Source organism: Nesoenas mayeri (genome assembly GCF_963082525.1).
Source record: "Nesoenas mayeri genome assembly, chromosome: 1".
In the NCBI taxonomy this organism is placed as follows: domain Eukaryota; kingdom Metazoa; phylum Chordata; class Aves; order Columbiformes; family Columbidae; genus Nesoenas; species Nesoenas mayeri.
This window is the reverse complement of record NC_137541.1, coordinates 187,017,457-187,029,652: the sequence shown is the minus strand read 5'-3', so window position 1 is coordinate 187,029,652 and position 12,196 is coordinate 187,017,457. Positions and strand designations below refer to the sequence as shown.

The 12,196-nt window shown below is 34.9% G+C and overlaps 1 protein-coding gene across 1 annotated transcript in view; it reads right to left on the bottom strand.

The window, feature by feature from the left end:
* Nucleotides 1–1,523: 1,523 nt before the first annotated feature.
* POSTN (periostin) overlaps nt 1,524–12,196 on the bottom strand; it is a gene marked incomplete at both ends in the record, with an annotated part of 32,319 nt that continues 21,646 nt past the window's right edge. The window contains 8 exons of the mRNA XM_080344069.1: nt 1,524–1,555; nt 2,104–2,145; nt 4,251–4,337; nt 6,428–6,508; nt 6,819–6,896; nt 8,433–8,522; nt 9,145–9,240; nt 10,745–10,792. Coding sequence (XP_080200195.1) covers nt 1,524–1,555; nt 2,104–2,145; nt 4,251–4,337; nt 6,428–6,508; nt 6,819–6,896; nt 8,433–8,522; nt 9,145–9,240; nt 10,745–10,792 — 554 coding nt within the window. The remainder of the gene's footprint in view (nt 1,556–2,103; nt 2,146–4,250; nt 4,338–6,427; nt 6,509–6,818; nt 6,897–8,432; nt 8,523–9,144; nt 9,241–10,744; nt 10,793–12,196) is intronic.

The window sequence follows — 12,196 nt, the reverse complement described above, 5'->3', positions numbered from 1 at the left end:
TCTTCCTCCAAAGCACTATGATTGTAGAAACTGAGGTCACCTTATTGAGATAGCTCAGTAAGGCTGAACAACATATCAGTCCAATGTTCAGATAGCTCTGCTTTTCGGGGAGTAGTGCTCATGGTATGTGGTCAGGGAATTGGTGAAGGTATTTGATTGCATTTAAGGGGAGTGATGAAGTCTAAGTGCATTAGCATGTGCTAAGAGAGAAAAGGAAACATCATCTTGCTTCCATGAAAGTATATTTCATCCTAAAAACTACAGTAAACCTTAAGACATGTAGAATTTGCTATTTTAATACAAAAATATTTACAAATGAAAGCAAGCACAGTTCCGCCAAATTCTTTATTGAGTACTTGTTTCAAATCAAGTATAAAAGCACATTAGGTAACTCCTCTAAAACTTTGGTCTGCAGAATTAAGGCACTTTGTACACATTTTTTCCTACTCTGTGAATAATTGTTTTCCAACTTTTGTTAATAAAGGCAAACAATTTTTATGAGTATAAAACTAGAGTTATAAAATCGACATAATTTACAGATAAATCCATATTAGCACCATGTATTAGCAAAGCATGTTTTGATATGAAAGCTTTCAGACCTAGCCTTGTTTTTGTAAAAACTTTTTCCATGCTGAGTTAATTGTTGGCATGCATTTTATTTATCCCTTTTATAATCCGCTTTAATAATCAAAAGACACAATTAGGGAAAACTATGAAAACACCTTGGAATCTCAGTATATGTGTTGGTATAGGATTCCTTCCATGGGAATGATTTTTCTTATAAATAAAGAAGTCAACATGATCTCAAATACATATCAAGAAGCTCATGATGTTTGCTTTTTTCTTTTTAAGACCTTCTGTTAACTGTGTTACCAGAAGGTATTTGGATATGCAATGTAGAACAACAATGACAAGAAAAGATATGTTTAATATAAAGCATATTCATTTGTTTAGAAAAGGTAACATTATTGCTGTTATGACATTAAAAACATGGCGAAGTTTGACTTATAAAAAGCATACAAATACTACTGAACCAAAAGTGCTATGTTAACATCTTGTATTTCCTTAGATTAGTCTAAAAGTCACCTGATTTTTTTTCTAAAAATGATCAAATTTTATTTATATTTCCTATTTGGTGGAAATAATAATAATAAAAAAATACACTCTGTATTTTTCCCTGCTCTTTTTGAATCCAGACCTGCAAACACTTACTAGCCAGCATAAGAAAGAATCCTGGTTCTACAGAAGATGATGGTCTTCAGCAGCTCCAGGATCCCACCTTGCATAATGCTTACTATCAAGAGCTGTTAAAGCACCTCCAATGAACTAGTCCTAGTGAGCACCGTGCTAGCAGTGAGTATCTGCAGCTTCACATCTTTTTATGGATTCATGGTTCAGTTTAGATTATGCTATCAAAACAATGTTATTTTCTAATGTTCTCAGTTTTTAAAAAAAATATTTTCTATTCTTCTCAGAGTCCATGCTGTTATTTTTAATTCTGTGGATCCTGTCATGGAAAGCTTTTAGGAATTAGCCAGTCTTGTCCTCCTTCTTCCTGTTCCCCCTGGGAAAATGTGAAAAAAACCACAATTACTACCTATAATTATATACAAACTAGTTACACAATATACTATATTTCCTTGTGAAACAGACATGTATAGAGAAAAGATGAAGCCTGATGTTGAATCTTTCACTGCTGTGCTGGTAGCTAGGAAACTACAATGCTATCTCAGCTTCTTAATTGATCAAAATAATGTAGAATCAATGAGTTACAAATACCACAGTGGGGAATTGCACAGTATCATTTTCACAATGTTCTGATCCAGAGTCAGATCTCACTTTGATGCTTTATCCTAATTTGAAATATTTTTTGGCCCAAGCACGTAATCAAAGTTATTTTCAGAGAGAAATATATATAAGCAAAAAATATAGAGACCCAGTCATTAACAATACTAAACTTTGTTAATTTTTTTTTTTAAGCATAAGTGTAACTCACTCCTTTCAAACTCCGTTTTCTTAAGTGTATGTTTTTTCTTTCCTGACTTCATCTGAGACTAATATTTGATACTTTTAAAAATGTTTAAATATATGTTTTGCTTTTACCTTGTGTCCTCCTAGTTGGTTGTACTTTCCGTACAGGTGCTTCTAGAAAACAGAAATGTTGCAGTCAGAAGTTATCTGTAACATCTTTTGAATTAAAACTCATTAGAAGTGTTGGAATCCCATTGCTGACTCATGAAGTCTGTTCTTTAAGGTTTTTAGAAAATTAAGGATTTTGTCTCATTAGCATGTTGACTTAATCACCTGAAACATGAATGTTCATAATACAATTCACACATTTCTGTCATGTGCAGTAATCCATCAAATCTCATCAACATTTTGAAAGTACTTTTACAATTTAACTGTATGAATTGATCCATTATTCGCACTTATCTCCTGCAGATGGTTACATGATGTAGGTATGTGCCAGGATGTTTTGCTCATGCTCTTCACTCAGCAAACACCATCTTACACTGTCAGCAATGTAAAAAGTCAGGTTAATGTACAGCCCAGGATTCAGACTCAGCTTTTCGCACAGGATGCTCGCATCTGCTGTATAGACATTACTTCAGGAGTTATTTATAAGTGATGTGCTTGAAACTCAACCATCAAAAGATGTTGGCTTCATCTCCAGCTGCTTGGGGCTTGATGGGTATCTACACTGTGAGTCCACAGTATTGTTCCACATCTAGAGTTCAGTTAATTTTCTCAGAGACTTCTGTTTTAAAGGGTAGAGTAAAGCAAGGGCTATTGAGCAGGTACCACCCTCATTAGTAGATATATCTGTTTCCGAAATACTGACTGAGCGAAACTAGTGATACTTTTTCCTCTTTCTCATCAAACTTTGAGACATTTTTTTAAAATCAAATTTCTCCTAATTGGGAGGAAAAACATTTCACAAGCATAAGAGATAATCCTTCTGTTACTGTCACAGACATGTTACTGATATGTTTTTCCTTCTTTATAATGATTAAGTACTTGTATTTTCACTTAACCAGCCATAGTCAGTTGTCTTTTTATCCTGAGGTACAGGGTACACAATTGCATGGTACAGCATACATGATTGCATGGCCTTGAGATACAATTTTCACCTCATTATAGCTCAGGGTAAACACTGGATATCTGCATCAACATAATAGAAAATTTCCAGATCTGCACCACCCTGAAAAGGACAGAACATGGTCCATCAAAAGTGTGCTTTGCATGCTTATATGCTGTTCATACAGCTATGCTTTCAGGCAAACTCCATGGTCAAAGTTCACACCTGTCTGTAATTTTCAGGCAACATCTGACTTCCCTATATGCCTTGTACTACTCAACATTGAAGTTGTACAAACACTATGGAATATCTTCAGTATTTAGCACAAACTTCAACATTTAAAAAGTAGAAACATATTTATTTAACTTTATTGTCCACAAGCCATATTTTTTTTCCTATTGATTTAGTTAAAAGGCTGACAGAGTAAGTTATTCTGCATTATTAGAATTATAATTGGAAAAGGACATAAAAATGTAAAACCAAAAGAAACCCTAAACAAGCTACTTCTTAACTTTGAATGAAGAATATTAAAAGACAATTGTTAAACTTGAAGAACAATTTCCTAGTATAAAGCCAAGCTGAATTGTGTTTGGCTTCCTTAAGAGAGATTAATTTTGGACCTCAATTCAATTCAGCTTTTTCAAGCCCAAGAGCTTCTCCCATTTAAAAACATGGTAAGAACAGAGAAATTCCAAGACCCTGTGAGATATTTACTCAGCCCCAGAGGTTATACTCCTTCCACCCTATTCCTCCCCCTTCACCAAGCTGAGAACCCCTCACATCAACAGATCACATTAACACCAACAAGAAATAACTCAAGTTAAAAACAACTCACGTGGTCTTCTTCTGGGTCTGTTGCTTAGCGAAAAGGCAATTCTTGTGGTGAGTATTCCTTCAAATGTTTTACCTAAGCTTTGTGGTTAAATATTTCCTCTTGTCTACTATGCCTGCCAAATCTGTTAGTTACTTTTAGCCACAAGATAAGCCCCAACATTTGTCTCTGCATGTCAGTGAAATAATTCTTGTCCAAAACAATTATAAAACTCTTCTTGCTAAAATACTGGCTTCAGACCTAAGTAATTTCTGTGAATAGCTATTACAAAACCCCACCTGGAATGATCACTTCAGACAAAGCAGGTCTTAGTGATACTGGATTTTTAGACAAACTAACCTTCCAGATGGACTTTCTTGATTTCTCTCTCGATAACCTGTGGCTCTCCCTCAATTACTTTAGTAACCTTGGTGTACTCAGTTCCAGCTATGATAATCATCAAAAACAAATGAGTTAAATCTGGCATAGCATTTTTCCTTATACAAGGAGCCTTCTGCAGTCACAATGTCATTTTGGGGGTGTAAGTGTATGCAGGCTGCCATGTTATTGATGCCGTAAGGTCCTCTGACAATTCCTTCTCTAGGGCTGAGAGTCATTAATGGAAATGTTGGCTTGAAGTTTCAGCAAAGACTGTCAATTGTAATAAGCAGCACTGGATATTTATGAGTAAACTTACAGCCCATATGAAAACATGTTTTTACTTTAGACAGTGGGAATATATTCATTTGTGACCAAACTTGAATTTAAATGCTTAGGAAATTTTCAGTAAAACAGAAGTAATTTGATGTAGACAAGAAGGCCATAAAGCTTTATCACAATTATCAACAACAGCCATAAAGCAGTACATATATCTGCTTGTATTGGCTAAACATATGGTAAGGTATTATCACGGCAGCCAAGGGTAGCTGACTGGACAAATCATAGAAAAGATAAATAAAAATCAAATTAAAACAAGAGACAAATCTGCCTATTTCGTCCGTTCTGTAAAGCAGGATGCTTATGCAAGCTAAATTATAATAGCAAGGAAAAATAACAAGAATTCAAGAGATGATATTGTTTTTCCAAATTTACTACAGAGAAAATATCTCTTTTTCATACACCTGTAGTACCACTGTAAGATGTATCTCTACAGATTATGCCTGTTTAATTGCATGCCTCTGTAACTGAAGATGATTACAATTACAATTACAATTGTAACTGTTAGATTCTGGAATCTGAACTGTCACCAGAATTTTCAGCAGTTCTACAGGTAAAGTTTGCTCCTGCTCTTTATTGCCTTGTTGACACCAGTAGAACATAGTTCAGTATATGGAGAGATTTTCTTCCTAAAATTTATTTCATTTTCAACTTTGTTTTTAAATATTCAACACTGAAGTCCTGTCTCAGATCTGTAAAGCTAAGATTTAGATGTTCAAAAGAGAGAAATACAGCCAACAGTATTCATAACCATATGACTATTCGTAATATGTCTCTAAAACTAACTGTATTATTAACTAACATGGTTTTGACTGCTGGAAATCTTTCTGTGTTGTTCAGCCATCACTCAGTTTTAAAATTAAAGTCACATCCACAGGATAGCACTTCTGGCACTTCTTCTGGCACCTTGCTTTTGAAGGACTACAAGATTTATTTCAGTGAACACATGGCTGGCTGTGAGCTACTTCGCTAGTATTCAAGTGTGTAACTTACTGAGAAGTGAACACAAAACTAAGTGGATTCGGTTAATATATATCAAGAGAAATATCCACATCTTTTTGAGCTCCTGACTTGGGTTTACACTAATATTTACTAAAATCACAGCACTTGAATTCTCTTTTTTAATTCTCCGTTGCTATTATAAATAGTTTTTCTAATCTACATTAAGCAGAGAACATTCCAAATTCATAGAAAAAGATTAACTTCATAAGCACAAGTTCTTTTCCAGTTTTCTACAGCTACTGGTTATATATTGCCGAAACTGTTAGAATTAAAAGAGCAAGAAGGAAAGAAAACCATTCCTTGGAGCGCTATATTTGAAGAGAATTAAAGTTAATGCATTGATATCCATCATCTGTAAGCATTGAAAGAAAGATACTCAACATGCCTTTATTATTATCTTGAGGGCAATGAATATTCATTTCTGATGAACTGATAATTAAGATGAATTTGGCCTTTTACAGTACTTTCCACTTCATAAGTGTTTTTCGGGTTTAAATTTGCTTAAGAGTTCACAGCTAATGGAATAAATCTTCATTGCTCCCCTGAATTTTAATTAGATAACTTTTTAAAGACTGAAAAAAACTCCCAAATATTTTTTTTTCCTAATCAATATAATAACAAAATTGATTAATCAAAATTTGGTGCTTATTTCCATTTCATAGACATCTGGCACTTCACATATGGAATTCCATTATTTTTCCCATTAAAATTATAACTCTGTTAGGTCAGTCTTTAAAATGTTGAGATCATTGTATCTGACAGGGGTTTCAGTTATCATTACCTGTTGCAAAAAGGTTAGTTATAATACACTGAATTACCTCCCTGCAGAAGTCTTTTGATTTCTTCATCTTCAAGTAAATGACCATCACCTTCAATAAATTTGGTCACCTTGGTAACCTCTGATAGGATACAGGTTATGGCACAACATTGATTCACAGAAAACATTTGACAATGCAATGACAGCATGTTACTGAATTAATCCTATTATAGCATTTTGCCGAATTACAAAATTATTACAAAATTATGAAATTAAATTCCATGTAAGCACTGAAAATATAATATTGCATGACAGACATAGCATACTGTGCATGAGACCTAGGCAGCCTCAACTGTGAAGCTGACTGAAATGTGAAGATCAGAGACTCAAACCAGAACACTAGATTTTGACATATATATTTTAAAGTAAGGAAATAGAACAAGGACACTAACCTTCTTCAAGCAGTTTCTTTAACTTTTCTTCATTGTCTGAACCACCTGCAGTAATTCTGGTATATTTTATTTCAGGACCTGGAAAAAATGTGTAAGATGGTGATTTAATCAGATATAATAGGACTGCCTTTTAAATTATTTTTTCCTATTTAACAGCTGGGATTGTTCCATGATTAACATGCTTTGATCTACTTTTACCACCATTTTATCTTTCACTGTGTCCCATATAAGATGGAAAGAGGGTTACAAATACCATCTATAGCTATTCAGGAAAGTACTAAGAAAAATATAACACAGTTATAACAAATATCTGCTCACATTCTTGAAGTAAGACACAGTTTTAAACACTAAGTGCAAAAAGAGTCTGGCTCTACTGTTGTAAATAGATGTTGTTGTTTTTATTGCTGCTGTGAATAATTTGAGAACTTAACATTTGGAATACTTTATCAATTTCTGCCATCGAGGGATGAGGAGATATCAGGTCTGAAACACTGGCATTTTACATTATAGTAAACATTTCATGTGGGTATTAATGAAACTTGAATTTGAGAAATAAGAAAGTGGTTTGTTTGGTTGTTTTTTTTATTTTCTACTCCAGAAATTCTGTGTTGAAAAATAGTCCCAGGTTTCTTCAGAAACCGCCAGTGTTTTTCATTCAGATTTTTTCATTATAGTAAATAGCTATATGAGAATAACCTGTCTGGTTCTTTCTCTCTTTCTTGAATGACTTCTTAAATTGAATTTTAAGATTTCCTAAATAAACTGAATATTAAGTCTTTCTGCTAAGTCAAGATGTTCCTACAACACTGTCTTTCCCTTACAACTGCTCTGAGTTTTAATGGCAGCATTCAAACTGTTATTTAACTAAGGGGATAAAAACATATTAGCAGAGAATTTGTGACTGCCTGAGCACTCCACTTTTCAACTTCCATGAAGTTTCTAGGATACTTAGAGAAATAGCTCTGTAGTAGGTCAAATATAATTGAAATTTGTCAAAGAATTTTAAAGTTACTGTGGAAGAAGATCAAGGGACACAGATGCGCATTAATTTTATCTTACACTAGCTGAATAAAAAAGTCTAACTTATGGATGACAGATCAGCTTAGGCCCCCTCCATCCTGAGAAACAGAGAAGTCCTTTTTTTTCTGAAATTAGTGTCAAGAGAACATGAGATTACATGTAAAAGTAGGTATCTACACACTGAAGGTCTAACATTTATCAAATGAAGCCTACTTGGAGATATACAATGCAAAAGTTCACAAACACCTTCTTTATAAAGCAAGCCAGACTTAAAAAAAGGCAATAAAAGCAGTCTAATTCTGAAATGGTAGCAAGAAATCTGAAAAAGCACATGCTTTGCAAATACATTAAAAAAAAAAGGCAAGTTTTCATTGTTTTGCACGTTGTTAAAATATTGTTGCCATTTCTGTATATGTGTATGTAGCACACACAGCCAGACATAGACCTATGAGCCATACATAGACAGTGAGAAGCATTAGGGAAGACTTATCTCTCTGGGAAATACAGTTTAGGCATTAGGAAAGAAATTAAGATGTGTTACTTTTGTAGGTAATGGTGGTCTTCACTAAGTATTAATATCTCAGAATAATTTACCTTGAATAATTCTTTCTTCTGTTACTTTTTTCTCTGTCACTTCCACAGGTCGCCCATCAATTATTTTGGTGTATGTTTTAATAATTGGTTCTACAAGGAATTTTAAAATGAAGACATTAATAAGATGATGAACAGCGTTACAAGTACTGTTTTCGAGATACTGAAACTTGCTGGAGCACACAAGGAAATACCATAGCATCTTTAATGAAAAAGAAAAATGTTCAGAGCAGACCAGGAACTAAGTTTCCTCCAAATTTTGGATGGCCACATGGTGTTTTGCTTTTAAAAGCACCCTAGATGTGAACTTCTCAATGCCTCTAGCAAAGCAGGAGGCAAAGTTTACCTGTCTGATAAAACTGTTTCTATCACAGAATTACGTACTGAATTTTTGATTGCAGGACAAAAACCAGCAAATAATTCTTAACTGAGATAGATGGTATGTCAGCATGCAGAGCATTTCTAATACAGTCTTGGTTGTAGCTATAGGACATAACTGGGAAAAAAAAAAAAACAAAAACATTTTATTGAAATGCATGAGACGTGAAAATGAGATGATGCAATAAAATTGTAACACTTCCAGAAGGTCTTGTTAAAAATAGAACACTTGTCTAACATATCAGAGGAATCACCTACATAAAGGAGAAAATGACTGGGAATAGTGAATGTTTCAAATTTTAACTAATACAAATTGAGTTGCTGAAAGCATACTAACCTCCATGAATCACTTTAGTTATTGTCTCCCCTTCCCTGACTATTTTGAATTCAGGTTCCCCTTCAATTAATTTAGTGAGCTGTGTGACAGATGGGTCTGTGACATAGGAAAAAAACAACAGGTTACAAATAGTCATAAAAATATTTATGGTATTCCACGGGGATGAGATGAAGTTAGCCTTATCCCTGTAGCACATGACTGTAATGGAGTATCTGAGAAGACACTTGCAACGATGTTGTAAAATCTTGAACTTCCTCCCACACTATCTTAAATTTAGATCTTATTGCACACTTACTATTTACATTTACATACTTTACTTTTGTTTATCTGATATTTTAAACATCTGTTGAGAAGTCTCAGGCAAAAACCAGATCCTCAGTTGCTGAAAGGAAGTCTTTACATATATTGGTCAGAAGCCTGCTCTCCGGCATTTCTGGAATCTTAAAGCTATTGCTCTTGTATTTTTTTCTCTCCTTGGTGAATAACAGCTGCACATTTGACTATAGAAGTGCTACATTTATTTTTTTTCTTTAAAAGAGGGGCTTGTTTCACTTAACTTTTGACTTGTAAACCATGTAAATCACCCTGTCTCTGGATTTAGCCTAGAAGAACAGGTACTTTCAGAGAGTGATTCACCTTTATCATAGGAAGATTTCTAAAATATCTTGGATTAATTACTATATGGAATCATCTATCCATTTATATTGCTCTGTGGATCTGGTTTAATGATGAACACTAGGCAACCAAGATCAGCATATATGGTAGATGGTGTTTATAATCTTAGGTGGGATGAAACACAGAGAAGATGTTGAAAAAAACAAGTTCATGTCCCTTCTGTTGGGAAAAAGTCCTCCCAGAAACAGTGATTAAACAGTCTGGATAAAATTTTTGCAATACACTTTTAGCTGCCTTTCTCCTCAGTTGAGCTTGGCCAGATTTTCTTTGAGCATTTTTATTTCACCAAGGAACTGGATCTTATTAGCAGTGTTCCTGGTCTAGTGAAACTAATGCATGTTTTAGTTAATTTCTGAATCACAAGTGATTTTGACAATCCCAGTCCCACTTTTTGATCTCTTCGGTCCCACCATTAAGCTTTAGGTCATGAGATTCCTTGAGAAACTGAAAAATAAATTTTGGCTAACCATCCTTGCCAGGCATCCGACAGATATTGGTGTTTAGAACTGATTGAAAACTATAAAAAAATGAACTGATTATTATTTTCTTCACAGTCCAAGAAACAAGTGTACTTATTTTTTAAATAAATGTTTAATTAAAAAAATAAATGTTTTTATTGAAAGTATAGTGATATTTGTGGCACTTAAAACAAATTGTTTGAAAAAAATATTTTTTAAAAATATTTTTAAATGCCTGTAGAAAAAGGAGAAAACCCATTTGGGGAGAAAAACTGTGGGAAATCTTTTTATACAAAATATTTCAGCCAGTTCTAATTCCAATATTTGTATCTTTGCTTTTCCAGCAAAGTGCAGAACATCCTGGAGTTATGTACAAAACATATCCTGTTAAAGAAATATTTACAATATATATTCTGTATATGTATGCGAACATATACAGAAATATATATACTCAGGGCCTCATTTACCTTCCTTTCTGATGATGGGCTGGACGTTGCTTTCAATTATGTTAATTTCTGAAAGTATAGAAAATGGAATATAAAGCACATTCCATTCTTATAGTTTCTTTATGGCAATGATCATTTAGATTTGGTCTGGTCATAAAGATGTGGATAAAATCATAGATATTAATGTATGGAAATGTAAATCAAAAGGATCTAGGTTATGGATCTCAGTTCCAGTTACCAAATGGTGGTGTATACAAGTCACCTGCAAACAGAGTCTTCTGGCATGTTATTTGGTTTGGTTTTTTTGCGCCTTGTGAAACCCACTGGTCACAAAACCTGTGATAATGTAAAACAGGTAATAGTAATGGTTCACGCAATTCCCTGCATAAAGATTAGCACAATTCCCTGACCTATCTGAAATTCAAATCTTGTCCTTTTCATTAGGGAGCTAACCTGGTAAACAGATGAAAGCATCTGACATTCAAAACTATTCTTACACTTGGTAGATCATCACAGAGCTCTTGACTGTGGTGCCCTTGGGAGATCAAGCTGTCCCTCTGCACCTAGGATAGACTCAAGTATTCATTGAACACCTCTGATAAATGACTCTCATCCGTTCATTGGTAAAGCCTTCAATGGTTGAGATCCCAGGCTTCATGTTTCCACATTCAACTAAATCAACAGCTGCAAGTTTCTTGGTGTCTGACATTCACCTCCCTTGCTTCAGGTTACAGGAATTCCTTCTAGTGCTACTCTCACTGGTGTGGGAGATAGAGTCATAGACTATCTTGAGTTGGAAAGGACTCAGAAAGGTCATCAAGTTCAACTCTCTGCTCCTTGCAGGACAGCCTAAAACTAAACCATATGACAGAGTGTCACCCAGACCCTCCTTGAACTCTGACAGGTTTGGTACTGCGATCACTTCCCTGAGAAGCCTGTTCTAGTGACTGACCACCCTCTCAAGGAAGAATCTTTTCCTAAAGTCCAATCTGAACTTCCCATGATGCAGCTTCGTTCAATTTCCTTGTGTCCTGTCACTGTTCACCAGAGAGAGCAGATCAACATCTCCCCCTTCACTGCCTCCCTTGGGGAATTTGTGGACTATGATGAGGTCACCACTCAGCCTTTTCTTCCCCAAGCTGACAAAAAACAAGTGACCTCAGGTGCTCCTTGTCAGTCTTGCCCTTAAAGCCTTTCACCATCTTGGTCACACTCCTCTGGGCATGCTCTGATAGTCTGATGTCCTTATAATAAGGTGTCCAAAACTGTACAAATTGCATGGGGTGGGGCCACACTAGTGCAGAGTAGAGCGGGACAATCACATCCCTCGCCCAGCGGGCAGTGCTGTGCTTGATGCACCCCGGACATGGTTGCCCTCTTGGGTGCAAGGTCACGTGGTTGATTCATATTCAACTTGCCATCAAGACAGATTATTCAATTTTTTTGTTCCAAGAGTCTTTTAACCTCTGTATC